The 25,019-nt window shown below is 45.7% G+C and overlaps 1 protein-coding gene across 1 annotated transcript in view; it reads left to right on the top strand.

The window, feature by feature from the left end:
* The window catches only part of ALG6 (ALG6 alpha-1,3-glucosyltransferase), a 330,082-nt gene that overhangs the window by 59,228 nt on the left and 245,835 nt on the right, over window positions 1–25,019 (top strand). Inside the window, exon 2 of the mRNA XM_078669299.1 lies at window positions 11,526–11,610. Coding sequence (XP_078525425.1) covers window positions 11,526–11,610 — 85 coding nt within the window. The remainder of the gene's footprint in view (window positions 1–11,525; window positions 11,611–25,019) is intronic.

The following is a 25,019-nucleotide window of genomic DNA, read 5'->3' as shown; positions in this document are numbered from 1 at the left end:
ATTAGGCCAAGAATCTGGGGCTTTAACGAGAAACCATTATCAATCTTTACTCCAAGGTTCTTGGCCATGGAAGAAGCAGCCAACGGAGGGAACATGTCCACAGGCCACCAAGACTGCCACCTAGGATCTGACCGGCAGCCGAAAAATAGCACCTCCGATTTATCCGAGTTGCACTTCAGGCTGTTTTGCTGGAACCACTTGAACACCGCCCCCAGGCAGCCTCTGATGCTCTCCCCATCGAAATCAGACCCCTTATCACAAGTGAACAGGAGCTGGGTGTCATCGGCGTATGACACGATCTGGGCGCCAAACGACTCCGCCAGGGGCGCCATAAAGATGTTAAAAAGAGTCGGGCTCAGAATTGAGCCCTGAGGGACTCCCACCTCTAATGGCGGCACCACGGCAGAGAACGGAGGGGCCCAGATTGTTTGACGCCGACCCGCTAGAAAGGACTTAAACCAGCTGAACACACCCGCAGACCGATCTCACTGAGTCTTGTGAGGAGACCACCGTGGGGGACGGTGTCGAAGGCCGCCGACAGGTCAAGCATCACCAACATCGCCTTACCCCCCGCATCCAAAACCTCCTTGATTGCCTCCGTTACTTCCAGCAACGCGGTCTCCGTGCTCATGTTAGCGCGGAAACCCGACTGAGTGCAGTGCAGAATGTTATTCACCTCAAGGAAGTTGGAAAGGGAGGAGTGAACATGTTTCTCAACAACCTTGGCAAAGGCTGGCAGGAGGGAAATAGGTCTATAATTGGCATGGACCACAGGATCCACATTAGGCTTTTTCAGAAGCGGTATAATAAGGGCTTGCTTCCAGGCTGAAGGAACCACACCCGTGCTAAGAGAAAGATTAAGCACGGGATTGATTAAGGGATTAATCACTTCAGCCATTCTAGCAAGAAACTTGGCCGAACAGGGATCAAGGGGGGAGCCAGATTTTAATTTGGTAAGAAGATCCAATGATGTTGGACAGCATAATAGAGGAAATTCCGAAAGAGTGGAGTCCCCACCCATCAGAGAAGAAGAGGGAAGAATGCTAGCACCAGAGTCTGTCACTACCCCGGACAGCAGAAAGGAGTCCTGAATGGACTTAATTTTATTGGTGAAAAAATCAGCCAATAAGATGACCCACAATTCAGAGCGAGAGCATGGAGCCGTGCTCATCGTAGGAGAAGTGAATTCCTTCACAATAGAAAACATTTCTTTACTGGTGTTTGTGGCAGCCTCGATTCTTCCTGAAAAATAAGCTTTCTTCTCTAACATAATGTCGCTGTGATATGACTTAATGGATATCCTGTATGCCATCTTAGCCGTGGTGTCATAATGGCGCCGCCACACCCTTTCAGCTATCTTACATTGCCGTCGCTTCACTGACAAGGCTGCAGTGAACCAAGGAGCAATAACCCGGCAGGCGGGCTTGCGGGAAGTTGTTACCGGGGCTAGTTCATCTAGTCTTTCCACAAACCATGTCTGCAGGCGATCAAGGTCCTTCTCCAAAGTGCCAGACAGCGGGCAGGGGTGGGAAAGATAAGCGTGTGCTAACATCTCAGGGGTGACTTGATGATAAGCACGAGAGGCAGAAACTAAGTCTATGTATATAGAGGGTCCCCAAGGGAATGGGGGAAAATATGGGACAAATGGAATGCAAATAGAGGGAATCCGTGCACTGCTCCTATGGGAGGGACAATACATCCCCTGAATAATCCAGACAACAACTAAAAGGTGTCCCAGACGAGATGAAGGTGGAAGAGTTACCCACTAGACCCCAGAGGGCCGATTATTAAACAATACTATATTGTTGCACTCTATTGTCATGCTGTTCAGAATAGTGGTGCGATGCTTGTTTTACTGCTTTGTCTTAATAAAAAGATACTATAAAAAAAGCACTCTAATCCCTTCTAACCATCTATATTTCATTAAACAGGCACATTTTCAGATTAGCCTTGATGATTGGCTCTAATTCAAGACAGTGAAGCTGATGCGGCAACGAGTTCCATAGCCTAGCTGCCTGGAAACCGAAACACCTACCCCCTATCAACTCTTGTGTATTCTGGGAATATTAAAAAGATTTTGATTTGCTGAAAGCAAGGCCCTCAAAGGAGTATATATATACATGGAACTGTGTGTAATTATTAAGCCTTTAAAGATTATTATTTGCTTGACTGGAAGTCAATGAAGTTGTTTCAACCCTTTTCGAACAGACTGGCATTTAGGGATATTTAAAACCAGTCTAGCAGCCCCATTTTGCACTGTTTCTAATCTACTTAACAGTCTCATTGGTATTCCCAAATACAGAACATTTGCATAAACCAACCTAGAAGTGATTAGGGCGTCTACAATACATTTTCTGGTTTCAAATGAAAGAAATGTTAGAATCTATCTTAAGGGCTTTAATAAAGCGAAGCAGACTGTAACAGTAGCTTCCACCTGTGGTTGTTAAGATAGTTCTGGGTCTAGTTTTATCACCAAATGTTTGGCTACTGAGGTTGGCATTGGGGCAATCCCCAACTCTAAAGGCCAAATCCTTTGAATATCCAGATAAAAGGTGGTAAAAACACTGATTTTTTCTGTTTGACAAGCAAGAACTAATCCATTGTAATGGAACATCTGAAATGCCTACATTTTTCACTGTCTAGAGCAAAATATCCTGAGAAGCTGTATCGAAGCCCTCTGATAAATCAAGGAGAATGACCAACAATGTGTTTTTTTGTTTATCCCCCCCCCATTTTTAATACATTCTGTAACCTCTAAAAGTGCTGTTTTAGTGCTGAAGCCAGAGTGAGACCTGTGTAGGATATTGTTCCTTTCTAATTGGTTTTTAATTTGGACATTAACTATAGCTTCTAGCGTTTTCTTCATTGCTGGTAATAATGAAATATGTCTGTATTTACTCATGAATAATGGATCTGTATTTGTCTTTTTCAGTAAAGGCCTGACTAGGGCTTTCTTCTAAATATTTGGATATTTTCTTTTCATGAGTGACAAATTAAATAAAGAGTTGACCAACCCATTTGTAAAAGAAAGTGTTCTAGATAAAATATGAGGTGGACAGACATTTTACAATTTTGTAATGCCTTCTTTCGACTCTTATAGCAATATCTGTTAAAAAGATGACAACAGGGATCCATAGTGTTTCAGGTCAGTGAAAGTTTGAAGCTGTGTCGTTGACCCTTCAAAGCTTGAATAGATCTTTTCTACTACAAGATGCAGGAATTACTTGTTTCGCTGTTTCTAGATTTAAAACAGATGTTATTATTTGAAAGATAGCTTTTGAATAGTTTTCTGTATTCCAATTTCTCGTGTAAACAACTCTGCTTTTGCTTTCTTTTTTTTTTTTTTTTTTGGGAATCAAAAACTTTTATTGCATCATGTGTAGTACACTGCGGAATGCCTACAACCCGATGGGCCGGCCGCTATGGGTTATTCGAGTTGTCAATATAACATTACATAGATTTCAAAGGATTATTCATCAGTGCAGAATATTATACAGGTGTCTCATTGGCAGGGTGTGGCATTTATCGCAATTTACCAGAAATAAGTGGTCTTTGATTTCCCATTTTCATAACCAAGAAAACAACAAATTAACAGTGTGAAACACAGGTGTGGTCATTTCCATTTGAAGATTGATCAGCTATATTCAACTTCCCTAGGGTTCCCATGCTAGAACCTGGCGTCAGTACCTCAATCCCTGCAAGGGGTTAATCTATAACTAGTCATGTATGCCATGGGCTCATCATCATATGCAGTTCTGGCCCTGAACTCTGGCAAGGTCACCTAGGAAGGGTGTCCTCTTCTAAGTCCCATCCCTCCTGCTCTCCCGGAACGTGTCCCAACCCATCACTCCTCCCCTTCATCATCTGATTCATCTGGTTCAGTCTCCGGCAAGGGGTCACATATTTCACCTCTATACACATTCCACATAGACCAGATCTTATTCCACTTCCCCGGGCATGCACGGTTGGAATATACCGCCCTCTCCGTCACCATCACCTTATCCATATTTGAGCACCAGAGCGACTTGGTCGGTACCTCTGGCACCCCCCAGCGCTGCGCAATATCTCTCTTCGCCACCATCAACCCCACCGTAACCCAAATTCGTCCGAATCTGGAGATATCTGTTGGTTCCCATACATTAATGAGGCACCTCTTCGGGTCAGGCAACAGTGTCGTTTCCAGTGTCTGTGAGATCGTGCGAAGTATCTGTTTCCAGTATTCTTGGATTCGGGGGCAGTCCCATATAGTATGGAAGAATGTTCCCTCTTCCCCACACCCACGAAGGCAGTAAGGGTGCTCTATCCTGTGGATGCGGTGCAACATTGTTCTGGTGTAGTATACCCTATGTAGTATTTTTAATTGTACCAGCCGTAATCTCGCAGAGATGCCCACCTCTAGGCGATGCCAATGCCTCATTCCACTCGTGTTCATCCATCTCGCCAGTGTCTTCCTCCCACTTTAGTTTTAACGTCAATGTAGGGTCTGGGAAATTGTCTAGCAGTTTGCGATAAGTGAGGGATGTTGCGCGCTCGACCATGAATTCTGTAAGAAGGCGGTCCTCCAGTGGGGACGCTTCAGGCAGGTCAGTGCCTGCGGGTAAAACCGCCAGTAAAGCATGCCTGATCTGGACGTACCTATACAATTCCCTCTCACTGAGATCATACAGTTCTTTCAGTCTAGTGAAGGGTACTACCCCTCCCTTTTCCCAAAGATCTCCCACCGTGGAGATCCCTATAGTGTCCCAGTGGGAAAATCCTTTGCTGTTTCGTAGGTGTCCGAGGACTCGAGAGTCCCACAGTGGAGTTAACTTGGTGATCTTCCCTTTCCAGCCCAGAGCAGCTGTCGCTGTGTGCCAGATTGTGACCGTTAACCTGGTGGGTCCCACTAAAGCGCGGATTTTACGGCGGTCATATAGCGGATTCAACATGTTGACCGTGCCCAGTTGTCCCCTGTCGGCCTGAAAGGCTGGCTCGACGTGTGAAGCGTGAAGCCAGTGGTTGATGGGCTTAAGGTGCGCCGCCCAGTAGTAAAGTTTTAAGCTGGGCAGAGCAATGCCACCCTCAAACCAACCTCTATGTAGTTTCGATTGGGCGATGCGAGCAGGGTGGGTCCCCCAGAGGAGGCTGGAGACCAGCGCCGCGACCGTCTGAAAGTATCTAGGGGCTACCGGGTAAGGCGTGTTCTCAAGGACGTATAAAAATCTGGGCAGAGCCATCATCTTGTAAAGTGCCGCTCGTCCCAGGAGTGTTAGTGGAAGCTCCGACCAGAACTTGACATCACGCCTGAGCCTATCTAAGTGGGGTTTCAGATTTTTGTCAATGAATTCTGCGGGGTCTCTAGTGATGTGGATGCCTAAATATTTGAACGATGAGCCCGCCATCCGTAGAGGACAATTCAGGTCGAGGGCTGGTGACTGTCCCTTCAGAACATAAAGTTCCGATTTATTCCAATTCAGGGTGTAGCCAGAGATCTTGCCATGAGCGTCGCAGAGCCGTAATAGGGCTGGCACTCAATCGTCGGGATTAGTTAGATAGATCAGCATGTCGTCTGCGTACAGTGACAGCCGATCCTCCCAGCCCTCCCTCCAGCAGATGCCCTTAAGCAGAGGGGAGGTCCTAATGAGCGTGGCGAGTGGTTCCAGCGAGATCGTAAATAGCAATGGGGAGAGGGGACATCCCTGTCTCGTGCCTCTTCCCAGCGGGAACATCCGCGAAGTATGGCCATTGGCTACCACTCTTGCCATCGGGTCAGTATATAACAGTCTGACCCATGCAATAAATTGGGGTCCAAATCCCAGGTGGGACAGCACCTCAAACAAGTACGGCCATTCCACCAGGTCAAACGCCATCTTGGCATCAAGGGCCAATATCACTGCCTGGGACGGTATTGAGTCTGCTCTGGCTAGTACCCCGTGTAGGCGTCGCAGATTCAACGCAGTGTTTCTGCGTGGCATAAACCCTGATTGGTCCGGGTGTATCAGAGAGGACAAATGGGGCAGGAGTCTCATCGCCAGGAGTTTAGCGAGTATTTTTGCTTCTGTGTTAAGCAGTGAAATGGGGCGGTACGGTGAACAATCTTCCGGCGGTTTGCCCGGTTTGGGGATAGTCACTATAGTCGCTACTCTCTGGTCCGGCGGGAGCGTGCCATTTTTCTGACATTCTTTAAACATTCCCAGTAGATATGGACTGAGAGTCTCAGGTATTGCTTGATACCATTCTACCGGTATCCCGTTAGGCCCCATAGCCTTACCCGGGTTCAAGGCACGAATAGCCAACTGGATTTCTTCCGCGGTAATATCTGCCTCTAGTTCGCCGGATACCTCCGGGGACAATGTTTGGACCTCGATCGGCGCTAGCACCTCTCTGGCCATTTCTGGGGTGATTACACGGTCAGGGGTATATACCTGTTCAAAGTGGTCCGCTAGCAGATCCATAATTTGGTCTGGGTCAGTGTGTAACGTTCCGTATTCGTCCCTTAGATGTGGGATCCCCCTAGAATTCCCTTCCCGTTTGTCAAGCCACGCCAGTAGTTTTCCGGCCTTATCACCCACCTCATAGATCCTGTTCTGGGTGTCAGTCAGACATCCCTTAACATGCATACGTAGGTGGTCGTTGTAAAGCTGTTGTTGCAGAGTCAGTGCGTGTAGTGTGGAGGGAGTGGGGCCCTGCTCGTGTACCTTTGTTAATTCCTGCAAAGTCAGGTCTATACCATCTAGTTCCCGAGAACGTTCGCGCCGGTAACCAGTGATCGTGTGTATGGCTTCCCCCCGCAGGACCGTCTTATATGCCTCCCACAGTACCTCGGAGGAGCTTACTGAGTTTACATTTTCCGCGAAGTATCGTGTCGTTGCCTTTTTGAGAGCTTTACGGACTTGGGGAACCTTGAGATAAGTAGCCTGTATGGGGTACATGCGCCTGTGCGTTCGTGTCCGTGAGGAGAGTGTGAGTGTAAGCGGGGAGTGATCCGAGATCCCTCTCGGGTGAATTACCATTGTATCTATCTGTTGGAGACCGTCTCCCAGAGTCAAAAAGTGGTCTATTCTCGACAGACTCCCGTGTGCTGTGGAGTGAAAGGTGTATTGTTTGGCGCTGGGGTAGAGGTGCCTCCAAATATCTGTCAGGCCTATGGCTGTTAAGAATTGTTGGAGGCGGGGGATTCCTCCCGTGGGGGGCGGTATGGGGAACCGGTCGAGTTGGGTGTCCAGAATTGCGTTGAAATCCCCACCCAGGATAACTTCCCCTTCAGGGAGAGACAGAATAAACTCGCCCAATTTAGGGAGTTGTACTGAGTGTAGTGCTGGTGGGATGTACACTGAAACCAGGTTAAGTAGTTTCCCCTCCCATTGCCCCTGAAGGGCTGCAAAACAGCCTTGGTCATCAGTTTTCGTAAGTAGGGGGATAAAGCTTGCGTTTTTCTGTATCAGGATACCGGTCCCCCTGGATCCAGACGTGAAGTCTGAATGGACTACCATCTTGTATCCTCGTCTATCTAAGGCTTTAACCGTACCCCCTGTTAAGTGTGTTTCTTGTAGTAATGCTATCGTGGGTTTCTGTCTCCTTATCGCGGTAAGGACCAACCCCCGTTTAACCTTGTCCCCCAGCCCTCTCACGTTCCAGGACATGATACTCAATGCAGGGCAGTGTGTCTCTACAACTACCTCATCCCTTTCCGGCCTTAACGCAGTCGCCATTGGATATTCCGGGGCTAATAATGTAGTGACGGGGAAGTGCGGTGCGGGTGCCGGGTGTAGAAATGCCCGCAAGTGATTCTGAAGGCCAAATGAGAGTCATCTACCCGTGTTCTCTTCCCACCTTGGGTTGATCTACTGTCCAATGTTCTGTTGGGAGTCGTACCCTCCTGCTCGTTGCTCTTGCCTAGTCCAGATTCATATGGAAGTCTAAGTACCTTCTTTGACCGTGAAAGTGTGTTCCTAACCGTAACAAACCCCCCCCCCCCCTGCATCCCTGCCTAACGGACTTTCAACTGCCCGCCTCCCCAACTGAGCAGAGCGCTTTACCCATCCCACAACCAAAGTACTTGCGTGTATGGGGGAGAGTGTCTCCCCGAGCGGGCGGCATCCCTGCGTGCTTCCGGGATAGAGTCGCCAGAGTCCAAATGCAGCTGTAGAGTGATGTGTCGACATTCAGCAAGCTTCACCAAAGCCTTTTTCCGGGGAAATGTCATTCCTCACCGCCAGGTCCTGCAAATCCATGTGAGGGAGATCCCTCTGCTCCACCTCGACTGGAAGACTGGGAGCCCGAACCGTTGTTCCCTCCGCGTTCGTGATGTTGTCTGGGTGGTTTCCGCTGTCGGTCCACAGTATGCCATCCCTCCAGCCAGTCCCGGGCAGCCTCGGGGGTGTCGAAAAACCACACTTTTTTGTCTGCTACCACTCACAATCGGGCTGGGAATTGCATCGAGTATTGTAATTCCTTGTCGCGCAATGTTTTTTTTACCTCCAAAAACGTCTTCCTCCTCCTAGCGACCTCCGCTGTGTAGTCTGGGAAGAACGCTATCTTTGAGTTTTGGACCTGGATGGCCGGTGCCACTCTTGCGGCCTGAAGGATGGCGTCACGGTCTCTGAAATTGAATAGTCTTGCCAAGATCGGCCTAGGTGGCCCTCCAGTCTTAGGCTTCCCCCCCGGTACCCTGTGGGCCCGTTCCACCGAGAAGAAATGTGAGAGCCCCTTAGGTTGGAGTCTGGTTTTAATCAGTTCCTCTACATAGAGGTCCATTGCCCCAGTATCTTCCGATTCCGGTACCCCCAAAATTCGGACATTGTTGCGCCGGGAGCGCCCTTCCTGGTCATCCAACTTGTCACGAAGCAATTTATTGTCCGACTGCAGACGCTCCATTGCCGTCTGCAGTTCCGACACATCCTCGACCAAGGATTTAGTAACAACTTCCACCTGCTTGACCCTTTCGGAAATTTTGTGGAGGTCTGCTCGGATCAGGGTGACTTCGGTAGCTGTAGCCCCCACAGTCGCCTGCACCTGTGCCAGTGCCGCTAAGACGTCTTCAATAGTGGCCTTCTTGGCCCCCTCCGTCTCCGTCATTTTCCCGGCCGTCTTGCGTTGTTCCTGGGGCGGGGAGTGCCTGTCATATGCGAATTTATCTAGTTTGGCCTGAGTGGCATTTTGTCGGGGGCCTCTGTGCGTCATTCCTTGGAGCGTGTCTTGGGCAGGGCACCCCAATTATGCCTCGAATAGTATGGCCTGTTCTGAGGATATACGGTAATACCTCTCGTGTCCGTGACTGCTGGCCCCGTTCACCGCCACCAGCCCGGGTAATGCAGGGCGTTACACCCACAACAGCAATTGGCGCGATGTCTCTCCTCGCCTCTGATCAAGGCCCGTTGTGCACAGCTCCTGCGGCTAGCGGGGCGTAGTGGACCTAAACTGGTTCTGGTGTGTGGTCCCTAATGCCGTTTATCGGAGGCGTGCCCCCTGGCGCGTGTGCCGCCGACGGATTCAGCGCCCTGGAGAGAGTCTTAGTAGGAAGGGAAGGGGGGGGGGAGAATGGTCGTCCCCCACCGTCCGTGGTCTCCGTTGGTCTTCCGCCGTCAAGGGTGCGATAATTGGTACAGCGGAGCCTTGTGTAAGCATCCGCGATCCCGGCCCGACCAGCGCCATGCTGAGGCCGCTGCCGCTGGGCTGTGACGTACTTTTGGCGTGAAGAAATGATGGCGCCGTTCTTTCTGGCCTGCGGCGTAGGCGGGGACCCTGGGTCTGTTGTTACTGCCCCCTCGGTCGGTGCCGGGGTTCGCGGGGCTCCGTCTGAGTCACTGGGTTCCCGGGGTGCAGGCCACTGAGGACTCGGCAACTCTCCCGACGAACCGGCACTTCCGGCTGGGTGCGGCCGGTGAAGGTCAATTTCCGGTTGAGCCACAGGGTTACCACAGCTCCGCTGCCTCCCGGCTGCTGTTAGGCCCCACCTCACCTCGGGCCGTGTCCGGTCTCCAAGTCTGCCGCTTCGCCGGTTTCGTTTCAAAATTGTAGCGCTGAATGCTGCAGGGACTCTGGGTCTATTCCACCCCTTCTGCCACCATTGAGTTCAGGATTAGTGATCCGGATGAGTGCGGGAAGCCACCACCGCTCGGGAGCCTCTCTAGTCTGCGGCCGCCATCGTCGAGCGCTAGCCACGCCCCCATGCTTTTGCTTTCTTAATATTTGTGCGGAAGCCCTTAACGCTTTTATAAAAAACATTTCCATGCCTTCTAATTTATAGTAGCTTGTCCAAGCCCTTTCCAGCTGTTTGGATGTGCGTTTTTCCAGCGGAAGGGATGCTGAAAACCTTGTAACTGGGGGATTTTCTTCTTTTCACACCGGTTTCAGTTGATGTTTAGTTATTGCACTCACTTAGTTTATCAAATGTATTCGCTAAAGGTAGTTCTTTTATGGTGTGCTACCCTGTCAGACTCCTTTGCACCTAGAAGTCACAAACATCCAATAGGGATTGTGCGTTCTATACTGTAGAATGTGCTACAAGGTGCTCAGCTCTAGTACGAGTTGCCTCAATCTAGTATAATCCACATATTCACATTCAGCAAATCTTGTCTCCGATATAATTCGTATGCGCTTCCTTCTGCGAAGAACCATAAAAATGTTTGTAATTGAATATTTTCTATTAAGAGTATCCAGACACTCCATCCATACCCATATGCATTTTGGGGACACCACAAACCAGGGGACTGAATAAGGATTCATCAACACTGTGGTTAAATACATATAAACACTGTATTGACAATCTAATTTTTACACTCCAGTATCTCAGGGGAATCACTATACATTTCAAGACCTACAGAACATTGACAAAACATGCATTGTGAAATACGATGTGGTCAAGCGAATAAATACGCAGTGATCAGATCATTAAATGAACCTTCAGATGTGAAACAATTTTGTGAAGTACGAGGTGGTCCGACAAGTACTTAGTGGTCAAACAAATGTAGAGACCTCGTGGTATGAAGCAACTCTGTGACATGCACTGTAAGCATGCAGTGGCCCTACAAATAAATACACAATGGTAAAGTAATTGAGTCTTTGGAGGCAAAACAATACAATGACATGCACGAAAATCACATATATAATGCTGCTGAAATTATACAAACCCAAGATGTACCAATTGTTGCAGCTGAATATGGCTACTATTAAGAATAACTTGCCAGAAGCGCAGTGAAAATCCAAAAGTAGGGTCTTATTAGTCTATGAGAGAGAGACCGTTTTAAATGTTACGCTGTGGGACGCACTCACAGCTGGGGAATCACTAATCGGATGCAGATGGATTTAACAGAAATGTGTCCAGAACTGGTGCAATGCAACTCCAGAAGGGAGCATAAGAATATAATCTGGAATCTGGACATACCGCCACAGCATTGTGGCTGCTTTGATAACAGAACTCAAACATTGTTCTATGAAATAAATAGATAAATGATTAGTAATGTTAGAAATAATCCCATATCTACGTACTTACAGGGTAAATTAAAACTAAGGTGCTACTGTTTTTGTCTTCTTTTTCTTGCTAGGTGCAGGGAAACCACCAATGTACGGCGACTATGAGGCCCAAAGGCATTGGCAAGAAATTACCTACAATTTACCGGTCAAGCAGTGGTATGTGTGATTTATTATTTATTTGTACAATTTGCCAAATTTTACATGGTCCCAAATATGGCTCACGTTTTACAAAGTTTGTTGCTGATCCTTATTTTGTTCAGTGGCTTTATCACAAAAACCAGGTGATGTGAACCTATTTGTGGTTTCAGAAAACAGATTGAGCATTGAATAGTTTTCACACCCATGCAGTGGCCCTAGATGAACTTGATTTCCGGGATATGCTTTAGGGTTGATAGAGATCAGCTTTCTACTTCTTTTTAGTCGCAATAGAGGAAATACAGTTGCTGTTTTCACATTCTACCAATTGGTGGACTTAGGGTAATTGTTTTTCCGATGCACATGGAGTACTTTCACACTCATTCAAACTTTATTTGGGTATTCTCGACCATAAAAGTGCAAGTGCGTACAGTACAGAATTGGAAAATTGAGTTAATGGAAATAATACATTAACTTATTACAATCATACAGTATAAATCTTCAAGTTTGAATACATGTCAAAAATGCACTAAATACATTTCTTAAATCATTAATAAGAAATATATCAATTAGATAAAAAGGCAATTGGGATAACACCTAGAAGAGATAAAAAAAATATGGCCAAGAAAAAAGCCCAGTTTAAGTACATTATGGATCCCACTGTGAAATTACAATAAGAGAATAAAACCTTGTACTAATTTGCAAAGGCCCAGCGTTACTGCCTAACTCTTGTTTAGAGTGTTTGGAGAGTGAAAAGGATAAACCTTAAGGCACGCCAATTCACGTCAGCATAAATCATTAGCAATTATCATTAATTTTGTTCAGTTAATAATGAGGATTAAGTTGAGCTAAAGGGTTTTATTTTAAATGTCTTTGTAATTCATTATTTTATTGAATTATTAGTCTCCTATTTTCATCATTGAAGGTTAACTGATTTGACCAATATTAAGTAAGAATGTGAGTCAATTTAGTAAATCAAACAAAGCATCAATACAATAAATGCAACTAGTGTGTTCTATAAAGAAACTTTCCTAAGCTTATTTAAGATAAATGTGAAAGGGATTTAAGATTTCAGCTCCGATTCCTATGACTGGTTCTGATGAGAGAATGGAGCATAATCATAAAGCTTCAGCAAAATAAGTTGGAAAGTATTCCCAGCTCAAATAACAGCCGACCAAGAAATAACTAAGACTTCCCATAAAGAGAGATCCAAGAAATTCAGTGCAGTCTCCTCTCCGACAGTCAGCAAAAAGGAACACCTTATGTGCTCTCTAAACAGCAGTGGTCGAAGAATCGATCTACTCTGCATTAAAGGTTGGTAGAAGCTGCTTAACTCTAGGAACACACACTAATATACATTTTTTTGATGTTGCAGCATGAACATTCTTTCTTCTTCATGTTGACCAATAAGATTTCAGCAGGCTCCTGGGAACAGGTCTATTGCCCATGTTCTTTTAACCATGTGTCCTCGAATGTTGCGGCACATCCTTTTTTTGTTTCAGAAATATTCTTTTCATGAATCATCATCCCTGTCATCTACATCTCACTATCACCACCTCACTATCAATTGTCCAATATAACAAATGTCCATTCATGAACTAATAAACAGCAGCTTCCGAAACTGCAATGTCTGTAACAAAAGAAGAAATAACACTTGGACAACGGTCAGTTAAACTGAAAAATATGCATTTTAGTGTTAATGGGCCTTCACGTAAAAATAGTATCTTTACATATGTAAAGTTAATATGAAATCCAGGCCTCTTTACCAGATTACATGCCTATAGGTCTAAATCATGGTTGCCTACTACAATGGTTGGCATTATACATACTTCATTTTAAAATGTAAATTCTGCACATTCTATTTTTAATAAGCATTATTTAAATAATTAAATTGACGTTAGCACATATCACCACATCTCTGTATCATCCCAGAAGCGATGGTTTGGTTAAATGTTGTAACAGGGTAATTAAGGAAAGCATTCAGTTATCTTTAGTGGGTGGATTGAATTGGATGTTGGAAGTGACAAATCTTCCATGGGCAATTCACACTACACCTAATTCAGAAACCAAGGTTTCTCCTTTTTTAATAATGAAAGGAAGAGTACCGGGTTCTAAAATGAACTGAATTTGGATGAATAAGGAGCTACCATCTGTAGAGACCATGCAAGGTGTGAGTGAAAAAAGAAAGGAAGCTCATGAAAAATATGTCAAGGAGGTTCCTAGAAGTTTAATTTTAGTGGAGGTGGGCGATAACGTAAGGTCAGGAAACCACAGTCTATAAAGTGAAGGGGTTGTTTCTCCAGTTTTGGAAGAGTGGGAACTGTTTCTATGACGCTGGATGATGGAAGGTGTTGGAACAAAAAACGAATATCAGTTGTTTATGGAGAGAGCTTGAAGTGTCAGTGTAAGGATGGAATGGTATGGTATAGGATTTTGTTAGTGCTTATATAGTTTCCATGAAGTTAGTTTTATTTTGCATATGTTAGTTTTGTAATTTGTGATTCAGAATACATTTATCAATTTGCATGAATCTAAATGTTTTAGTTTTGAATATTTGTATATGTGGAATGCATAAAGGGGGAGATGTTTCTTAACTGGAATTGTATGTGTGGCTTAGAATGTGCATGCATCACAGTGTGTGGATTGGAATGTTTAAATTCAAAAGGGTGCGTCAGTTGCAGTTAGCCTGCCTCCCTGTCATTCATGTTATGAGGAACTCAATAAAAGTAACTTAAGATACCTTCATGTATGTAAGGTTCTTTTCAGAAGGTAACATGTTTTACTTTAAAGTTGCAAGATTAGTTCATAATCCTGTCTGATTAGCCTTTCTACAGTTCTCGAAGGATATTCTCTGTACTCTAATACTGCACAAGGTATATTAATGTTTTTTCACTTCGAATGGCGTTCACCAGAATGGAAAACTAAGCAGTTGGAAAGCTCTTCCTGGTTAAATTTACTTTGCGGACGGTTTGTTTTCCTTGTTTTATTTTTGGATGTCTTTTCAGGCAGTAACTACGCATCCCCTTTTTCCTCCTTCTTTCTGACTTTAGTTTTGGGGAAGGGGAAGTTACCATCCACCCAGCGCAATTTCACCCTTGCCGAACCCCTACTCCTGCTGTCCTTTTCCTTATGTTTTGATGCTCTGCCCTCGCACCCTTCCACATATGTTTAGTGCTCATTCCATCTTCTCTGTTCTCCCTTCACATCTTCATACCCTCCACCAGAGTCTCTTTTTTACTACACCTTGCTCCTGTGCCCGTTTGCTTCCTGCCTCCTCCACTCATACCCTGATACTGCCCATTGCTTTGTTTACTTACCTTTTTCTTCTGTTTTTTTTTTCTGCGGCCCGACATTTGGCACTCTTTTTTGTTCAATCACAGTAGACATAGACAATTAACTTCCAGGACCTGTCCTTTTCTTCTTTTTTCAGCTACTGGTTTTATTTTCAGGCAATCCCCAGCCTAGGTGTGTTATGGCGGTGTTCTCCATTATTGATTTTAGTTGCGATATCACTGTGTTAATAATTTAAAAATTCAAAAGAAGTGCTACAGCAGTAAACTACTTTCAGTGGGAGGTGCAAAATGCTTGATATTGCTTACTTATGTAAAACATTTAAATCTGCTTTATCTACCTGACAATTTGAGGAATCAAAGGAATGTGGGATACCTGTTTTATTTTTAGATTTAAGGGCCATGAAAATAAGCCTAACATTGGGAAATACCATTTCACAAAGCCTGTTGGTGCTGTGAGTTGCGTTTCCCCACATCTGTTTCTACACTTCGATGGTTCAGTATAATACTTTTTGTACTTTTTTTTAGGGAAGTGGAGTGTCAGCCATTAGAGGGAGAAGTTGGTTGTCCAAATTCCTCTCTTGAATTATGAACATCGAGTTTGTGCTTGGTAACAGTGGTTGGGATTGTTGTCTGCACTTCCAAGTTCGTGAAAGAAACTAGGGCTGTGTTTCAATCTACGCTGGTAGTGAAAATGAGTGTTGAAGTTGTGGTGAATGGTTGGCTGATGAGCAGAAATGTCCGGTGGCTGAATGAATGATTCTAAAAGAAGGTATTTTAATTTATTAAGCTCAGAAAGTTTACTGTTAACTTTCTCCAAGAGACACATTTAATACAATTTGAAATTGATAAACTACGTAAAAATAAAGAGGAAAGTTATTTGTTGCGAACAACTCCTCCTAATTGAGAGGGGTGTTCATGTGGATAGAGGGTGAGGTCTCCTCAGTCGCGGCCAGTCCATTGGATCTGAGGGGCCACGCCCCTCCATCTTTTGCCCCTCACGAACAGTGTCTGTTAGGCTGCACAAAGGTCAGCCTGACAGACACTGTTCATTTTCAGGTCAGGCAGGCTCCTGGCTGCCTGAGCTGAACTTTGCTGGGCTTAGGCAGTCACACCTCCTGTGGGCGTAATGTCCTCAGCTCAGCAAAGGTCCCCGAGGCCCTCCCCTCAGTGATGAGGTGTAGCGTCACTGATTGCCTCGCACTTGGGTGCTTCAGTTTTAAGCCCTGAAGCACCCAGGGGCGAGTGTCAATCAGTGACACTTCATCACAGAGTGAGGTGAGGTTAGCAGTCTCACTGACTCCAACACAAACTGTGATGATGTTGGGACTGCTGCCTTCCCTCAGTCAGCCAATGAGGGAAGGCAGCAGTATCAAGCCTCCCGAAACCTCAGAGGCAGCGCTGGATGCAGGTAAGTCTGTGTTTTTATTTTAAAAATTATGTATGGTGCGTGCGTGTATGTATGTATGAATGTTTGGTAAAGAGTGTTGTGAATGGATGTGTCTGTGTGCGTGCGTGTGTGTATGCATGGCTGTGAGTGGTATGTGTGCGTGTGTGTGTCCCGTCTTCCCCCTCCCTTAAAAACTTACCGGCCGCCACTGGGTCTCCCTAAAAAATGTCAGGAAATTAAGACCAGCAATGTGTTTTAATTGTAGGTCTGCTGAATGACCATGATATAGGCCTGTTAAGTGTGTATGCACCAAGGATTCCAGACTCAACATTTTTCCCGAAGCTCTACAAACTAGTATCTTCATATGCAAACTTGCTTATGATATGGGCCAGAGACCTGCTGTATAATCTGAAACACACTTGATATGACCCCTCAGAGATAAAAAAGAAATGACTCCACAATGACAAAGCATAGGATATATACTATTTCCTACCTTCACTTAATTAAAATTTGACAGTAACACCACCTGTCAAGGTTGTATTATTCCTTTTTCTAACTCCACCAGTTCCTATAGTAGACTGACTAGATCTTTGGTACACCTATGCATGAATCCTGAGAATTTAGACAGGGTTGTATCTATTCATTCCCTGCAGACCTTTACATACTCTTAGAGGAGTATCGTCCAGTGGTACCACCAAGGAGGTTACATCTGGAAACCGTGAAAGACCTGGGGTTTAGACAAATGGTAAGTGATAAACTACTTTATGCACATTGAGGGGTTGACCCCTTGATGTGTGGAATTCAGTGGGATGCAAGTAATAAGGTATTGGGAGGCGTATCAATAGATTAAGCATACAGGGTGCTGCTCAAACTAAAAAGCAGTATATCTAAGGTGGACCATTATAAGCTGATTTTGAGTTGGCGGTGGCACATCAGTCAGAACAGATGGTAGAGAAGTTTGACCTCTGACATAAGCGAACTTTCCATTGCCCTGGAAAAGTTGTGTTACACTTCCGATAGGCAGCATCTGTGGTGTGAAGTTGTCTAGTTGGAAAGCTCCTTGCTTAAATAAATGTCTGGGTACAAGACTCCTGGCCTGTATCCCTACTGAACTACAGAAATTGGCCTTAATCACTTTGAGAAGCCCCATGCGTTATGCCTAGAAGCATACGAAAAAGACAGATTCCCAAACAAAATGAGAGAAGCTTTGATAGTGGTGGTCTTGAAACCTAAAGAAGAACCCTACCATGTGCATGCCTTACAGATCTTTGTTGATGCTGAACTTTTATATAAAAGTTATATCAGTGTGGTCCAGAGCACACCATAATAGTTGATTTATCATCCAGGTGAAGTAGTGTGGCTCACTGGTTAGAGGCGGCAGACCCGAGAGCAGAGGACGGCCCGGGACCAGGGTTCGATTCCCGGCGCGGCAGGTTTCTGGACCAGGGTCAGCGGACTCGATAATTCTCTCGCCTCGGTGCCCACTCTGATCAGCGATCACACTCGGCAACTCTGGGCATTAGCTTGCCTCATCTTCACTAACGGCCCCACCAGACCGCCGGGGATGCCTGGTCTCACCCTGGAGATACCCATTAAGGGACCATCTCTCAGGGAAGCCAGGAAGGGTTTCGCAGCGGTCGAAGCGCCTTGGGACCCTACGGGTAAGTAGTGCGCTATATAAATGCCTATACATTTACATACATTTACACATCCACTCTGGAAAAGAGTTTTGGCTTTTTTAAACAGAACAAAGCATTGCAAAAATCCTAGAAAGTCCATAAGAAATCCAACTGTGATAACACTAGAAAAAGTAAATGAACAGGACCAATACTGTGGTCTTTTAGCCGTATGCCATTGAGAGCGTCACAAGATGTTTTTTTTTATTGATGCAATAAGAAGGTATTTGTACAGATTGAAGATTTCCCACAGGAAATACACAGGCATAAATACAGTGAGAAGGTATTTGTACAAGTTAAAGGCTTCTTGAAAAAGAGCCTGAGCCAACACGTGTTTCATCCAGGCGACTTTCCCAAAGCTTTAGTCCTTTATTATACTAGTCTTACACAACCTACTGGGGCCAAGCACAGATGTGACCTTGTTACTCAAGTCCCTTGTTACTTTCTTTAAATAGCATATGATGTCACATACTGTATGAACATTCTTTTCTCATTTGTGGTACTTGACTACATTGCATACATTTTCACACTACAAACTGCCTTCGCTTTGACTTGCATAATAAAGGGTTTGTTTCAAGAGGGTTGCCAAGCAAATGTGGCCATTAGGTTCATTGTTGTTGGACCTGGGTATGAAGCCTCTGGCAGTGCTGTTCTGGAGAGACCTAACAAGGTGGGGTTATCAAAATGGGATGGACCAGACTCATGGCCGCTATATAAGTGAATAGCACACTGGTGTACTTGCTGTCTCCCAAAGTGTTGATTTTGCACATGTTGATGCCATTATATGTATTTGTGAAGATATCCGGGCTATGAATCAAAGCCTCTAATAACGACTGTTACAAGAGGGAAGTCTATTCTGGAGACCTAAGATTGGTCCACTAGATGTGGGAATGGAGTGGCAAGTCGACTGCTTCATATATCTGGGCATACAGATGATGCCAGATGCCAGAAAGCTATTGAATTGTAACATAGGTAGAATGCTAGAATAGATTAAGAAATTGATTTCTGACCCCCACCCATTGTCAGTAATGAGAATGATAGCAGTAATAAAAATGATAGTACTGCTGGAATGTTTACACCCTATAATATCTTTATGGAATGGGAACAGCTATTAACCTTCCTAGTTTGGAAAGATAAGAGACCTAGATGACAGTTAGAGCTACTGAAATTATCATACAAGACAGCTAGCTTTCCTTACTTGAAATGTTATCTTGCTGCCTAGTTGCAGCACCTAGTATATTGGTTGGATCCGGCAGCTAACCATGAGACACTGACTTTTGACCTGGTGTCATGGGGAAAAGGAGTTGAGTCTGTTCATGCTGATGCCAGAGATGGTCCAGTGGAGCACAAACCCTATTAGACATATGGACCTGGATAACTACAAGCCTTGGGAAGAGGAGGCCATTCCATGGCAACATGTTTATATGGAAGAACTCTGAATTGAAGTCACTAAAAAGGGAGCTATATAGGGCACAATGGTTGTAGGCTGTTCAAAGTTGAAAGATCTGAATGTAGACTATCGACTAAAACATTTGAGAAGGCCTGACTGGAGTTCAGTTGGCGGCGGGGCAGTTCTTGCTTTATGCACAACTGACAAAGAAAATTGGGGTGCCTTGTCCAGAGTTCCTGGGTAGGCCCTTGGAATCAGAAATTATAGCCACATTGTTAGGAACAATGATTTATCTCATCCTTTGACCGATAAGAATTGAAAGAAAGGCCTTTCATACAACTCTGGGAGCTCTAGCAATGAGATGTTCACGCACCTCCAGTTGAAATACTTATATAAAATTACCTTAATTCCTTTGACAATTTACAGCATGTACCCACTCCAACCAGCACCTCTCCCACATGTAGTGCTCCTAAAGCTGACTTTTTCCATATTGTTTGACATTTTGTGATTTAGCAGAACTACTGGAATGATGTGATAAATATTCTGCAAAAGCTGTGGCTGGCATGATACAGAAATAATTACCTTTGCCTGTTATATCCTTCTCCCCCAGAAGACTGAAATATACGTTCACATAAATCTGCTGCTGCAGACTACTTTTTGAGGGCTTGCTTGTCAGAAGTGTCTTACTGGATAGACCTCAATTGCCTGAAGGTAAAAGCAGGTAAGACGGAGGTCCTGAACCTCGACAAGCAGCTCCTTAACCTTGTCCTGGGCCTGGTGGGCGTAGTCTCTGGGTCCTTTTCTTCAGCCTAAACCCAAGGATTTGGTTTAACAATAAACTCGCTTTCGAGAGTCAAATAACAGCCTTCGCAGGCAAGTGTTTTGGTATTTATTAAATCTTTCAAAACCTTTATTCATCTTTTGCCTGCTTCAGCCCAGAAGACCGTGATCCAGGCTTTAGTCTCTGCTAGACTATTGTAACATCTTATATCTGGGAGCTTTACCATACCAACAGGGGTCCCCACGCATTTCCATGGGTAACTTTGTGCCCAGCGCTATGGAGGCATCTGGGATGACTAGTCCCCAGCAGCGGGTGTTTTTACCGGCTGCACATCAAGAAATGATTGCAAGTGCAGACACTTATAATATCCTGTCATGGAACATTGCAGGTTTGATGGGAAAATTTCAGGACCCCATATGGGTGCAGTTCATCAGACAATTCCCTGTGATCTGTTTCCAGGAGACTTGGCTCGTGAACTGTAACCTGTTTCTGGAGGGTTTTAAAGCCTTTCTGCGTCCCCGTCTCCATGCGGCAGAGCTAGGGGCGGTCTGGTGATTTATATATCGTTGGCTGTGACCTGTAGGATCCAGCAACTTCCTACTGGTAACAAGGGTATTGCAAGTTGTTGTTCTAAAGAGAGGATACGACAGCATGGGCATTATTAATTTTTATAATGCAACAAGCGCGCAGGGGGAGTGCAAGATTGCCCAGCTGGGTTGTCTTATAAGGCAGTCCTGCGGTTCTGTCGCTCATATTCTCATAGTGGCGGGGGATTTCAATTTGCACCCCTGTGGAGATCCCACAATCAGATGCATGGCTGAGCTGGGTTGTGCCAGGATGCAGGGATTCCACTTTGAGTATTCTGCTCAGGGGGACGCACTGAATAATTTGAGCAATGAATTCGACCTGTTATCATCAATGTCTTTATCTGCCCCTTTCGCATACAGTCCGTCCCCTCTTTTAAAGGATGTAGTGATGGTTCTTTTATAGATCATATTCTGAGCTCCACTGGCCTCCAGTCTAATTTCCGCGGGTTTATAATCATGGATAGCGTCTTTAGCGACCATAACCCCATTTGCATGTACCTTGAAGGTAGGCTGTTGTTAACACAAGCTAAGGTTACAGTCCCAGGCATGTTGAGACCCGTGGATGGTAGACGCCGCCTAAAATGGTCGCAGATATCCCCACACTCATTTTATGTCGAGGTACAAGTGTCTTGTGCAATTGAATTAGCTTTTTGTGTGTCATCTGGTTCCCACTCGGGAGTGTCCTCAAGGCTTTTGATGTCATTATTACTAAGGTTGGGGCACTCTTAAGCGCCCCCTCACATAGGACGGTGCCATCCGACCCTAGATGGTTTGACCCACTATGTTCTAAGGCAGCGAGACAATTAAAAGGTGCCCTAAAAGCTACCCCGAGAAATCGATCTTTGATTTGTGTCCAACGTCATGAGTATAAACGGGTATTGGCCACCCGTAAGGGCGAACTGAAGGAGGAAATGTGGAGAGATCTATTGGAGGCTAGTACCTTGGGGAACAGCACAAGGTTCTGGGGCATCATTAGCCGACCTTTATTTGAAAAGGCTGGGGATGGAGAAGTAGGCACTAACATAACTGAAGATGAATGGGTGTCTCATTTTCAATCTATTTTCAGATGCCCCATGGTTCATCTCCAAGGCAGAGTCACCATCAACGCTCCAGTAATGTTTGAGCAGAAAGAGGTGGAGAAGGGCATTTTAGGGCTGACGTGTAACAAGGCCCCAGGCCCGGATGGCATTCCTCCAGACCTTTTTAAATCAAATCCACTTCTTTGGGCTCCGGTACTGACGGCTGTCCTCAACGCGGCGGCCAGGATCGGCTGCCCGGCCTCCTGGGGCACCTCAACTATTGTGCCGGTTTTCAAGAAGGGCGATCATAATAGCACCGATCTCCCTTCTTGACTCTGTGGTTAAGGTTGTGGGTGGGGTGATATTGGGAAGATTATCCTCCTGGACGGCAGAGAACAAGATCATCTCCGACATACAATACGGGTTTCGGCCAGGGCGGTCCACTTTGGCCCACCCAATCTTTCCTCTGCTTTTGATTGTGTCAATCAGGGGAAACTGTGGCAATCCATGAGGGCCATGGGGGTGGAGGATAATTTGGTTGACTTCCTGGAGGATCTGCACAGGGACACTAAGACCAACATTAGATATGCCCAGGATCTCCGTGTATCTAGGGATTTTAGAATGGAGAGGGGGTTAGGCAGGGCTGTTTCCTGGCCCCCTTTATATTTAATCTATACCTCAATGATCTGGAAAAAACGTTGGTATAAACAAGGGTCGATTTCCCATAAGTGGGGCGACGAGGTCTGCCCATCCTGCTAAATGCGGACAACGCGGACTTCGTCGCTAGGGCGGCAAGGGGACTTCAGACCCTGCTTGAAACATTCCAGAGCTTCATGAAAGACCGCAACCTTGCAATTAACAATTCTAAATCTTATATCATGCAGGTCAGGACTCGCCCGAAGAACCAGTACCCTTTTAAAGTGGGTAATGAGAAAGTACCAATGACCACAATATTTTCTTACCTGGGTATCTTATTAGATGACCGCTTGAACTGGGGGGCCCTGATGAAGAGGAAAAAAGTGGAGATCATAAGGGCGAATGCTGCAATTTTCAACTTTGCCGAGAAGATGGGTACAAGGGATTTAATTCACAACAGTCTTAAGTTATTCAAAGATAAATCAGGGAGTTCGTCCTAACGGAACAAACGCCAAAGTGTCATTAGACAGCATTAAACACAAAGAAGAAATCATAACATAAAAAGCACTGGAGAACCTAGTAATTTGAAAAATATCTTATTTTATATCATTTTTTTCAACAAAAAATATAAAAAATAAGATCTATTTTGTGTTTAATGCTGTCTAATGACACTTTGGCGTTTGTTCCATTAGGACTAACTCCCTGATTTTTTAGGTCTCGCCCTGGAATTAGCATCCAAAGGATGCTTCCAGGGTTGGAGACGTATAGTTAGCTGTCTCGAGGGAAGGACGGACGAGAAGGTGCACGAGTTTGTCCAGGCTGGATTGGTGTGCGCGAACGCGCACGTTCCGTCCTGCGCCGCCCTCCCAGCCTACCGCGCATGCATGCATGCACACAGACAGACACAGACACACACACACACACACACACACACACACACGCGCGCGCACTCGCACTTACACTTACACAGACACGCAGGCACCCAGACAGGCAACCACCTCCTCCTCCTCCCCCACAGTCAGACACGCATACACACAGACTCCAAGACACACGCACACACGCACGCTCACACACATACACAGGCCGCCGCCGCGCACGCGCCCACACATGCCCCCCTCCCGCCCTCGCAGGCCAGCCACAAAGCGAAGCCCCACTCACCGGCAGCAGGACTCTTCCTCCATTCTTCGGCACCGGGGCGCAGGGTAGGCTCCTGCCTGCTCCGGTGCTGCAACCAATCGCGGCTCTTCCGGCTCTTCCGTGGGAGGCGGGGTAGGCTCCCGCCCTCCTACTTCCTGTTTCCTGTTGTCGCGCCGGCCTGCCTGACTTCCTGCTCGCAGGCCGGCAAAGTGACGGCGGTGATTTGCTTTATTTACATTTTTAGTTAGTTATGCATTTATATATAGCGTGGACTTTACCCGAAGGCGCTATTTATTTATTTATGTATTTACAGTAGGTGAGCAAAGTGTTGTGCACGGATGTTGCTGGTTGCCCACCATGTTTTGAAGAATATCACCCGGGATAATAAAATAATGTTATCTAACTTGTAGACTACTAATTCTGACTTGATATTTTTGAGATCTAAAGCCATATCATATCGTCTATTCGTTAGTCCATACACTGTGTGGTAATCTAAAAGTTATTTGCAGTCTCTTAGATCCAGCCCGACTTTGGCAGTGTAGACCATCTCTACTTGCAGGAGGCTGGGCTATGTGCAGACGTAGTATGTACGGGTCATCATGCCCTGGAGGTAGATTTCCAGTCCCTGGAGTGACGGTGTACTCATATCGGGTTGGTGCATTAAAAGAAGCTACATTGAAAATGTGAACTTTTTCTATATTTGATTGTGAATTAAACAAAATTGTGTATACCTGTTTGTATTTATTTTTTGAGGTTCAAATAGAAACTGCTTAGGCCGGGCTTCCCTCGGCGTCCAATAATGACTCCCTGGGGACCACAGAAGTCAAATGGTTAAGAACCCTTGCAGGCTTGCACTGCACTAAACCATATGGTCAGGTGCCTAATGACTGTTGCAGGCTGGCCCGGACAGTGCCCATACTCTCCTGCTCGGACTGACTTTGGATCTGGGCCCAGGCCTTACCGTGGGAACGGCGCAGACCCTATGGGAATACCCAGTGGCGCCAACATCGGCATCCAGAGAACTCCGCTGGTTCTTGTAACTGGAAGCAGTCCTGTGCAGTGGTGTGCTGCGATCACACGGCGCGCAGTGCAGCTGTGCAGCGCCAGGAGGGGCGCCTGAAACCGCCGTGACCAGCACCTGCTGTATGTCAAGAAGGGAGACGCTGCTCACTTTGGCACCGCCTGCTTCGCGTCTCATTGACCGAGAAGCGCGGATGGAACTTGTGTTATTAAAAACCCTTATCGGTGCAGTTTGAAATGTCGGCCTCCTCCACTGTAGGCGGGAAATTAGCCTGCGCGCTAAACCCTGGAAAAGAGCAAGTCATTCGAGAAAAATCCGAAATTTGCTGCAGTGATTTAACATTTCTGAATGGTCGAGCTGTGAAGTCTGCAGAAAGGATCGTAATGTTTATTAACGTTATTCAAACGATCAGGAAGAATGAACTACATCAGAGTGCATTCACTGTATTGTCAATATCATTGGTTGTTTAGAAAGCAACCTATGTGAAATTGGTATGGACCCTG

The sequence above is a fragment of the Lissotriton helveticus genome, chromosome 1_2 (assembly GCF_964261635.1).
Source record: "Lissotriton helveticus chromosome 1_2, aLisHel1.1, whole genome shotgun sequence".
Lineage (NCBI taxonomy): Eukaryota > Metazoa > Chordata > Amphibia > Caudata > Salamandridae > Lissotriton > Lissotriton helveticus.
Note: the sequence above shows the minus strand (reverse complement) of the source record. Positions and strands in the feature narration are given on the sequence as shown.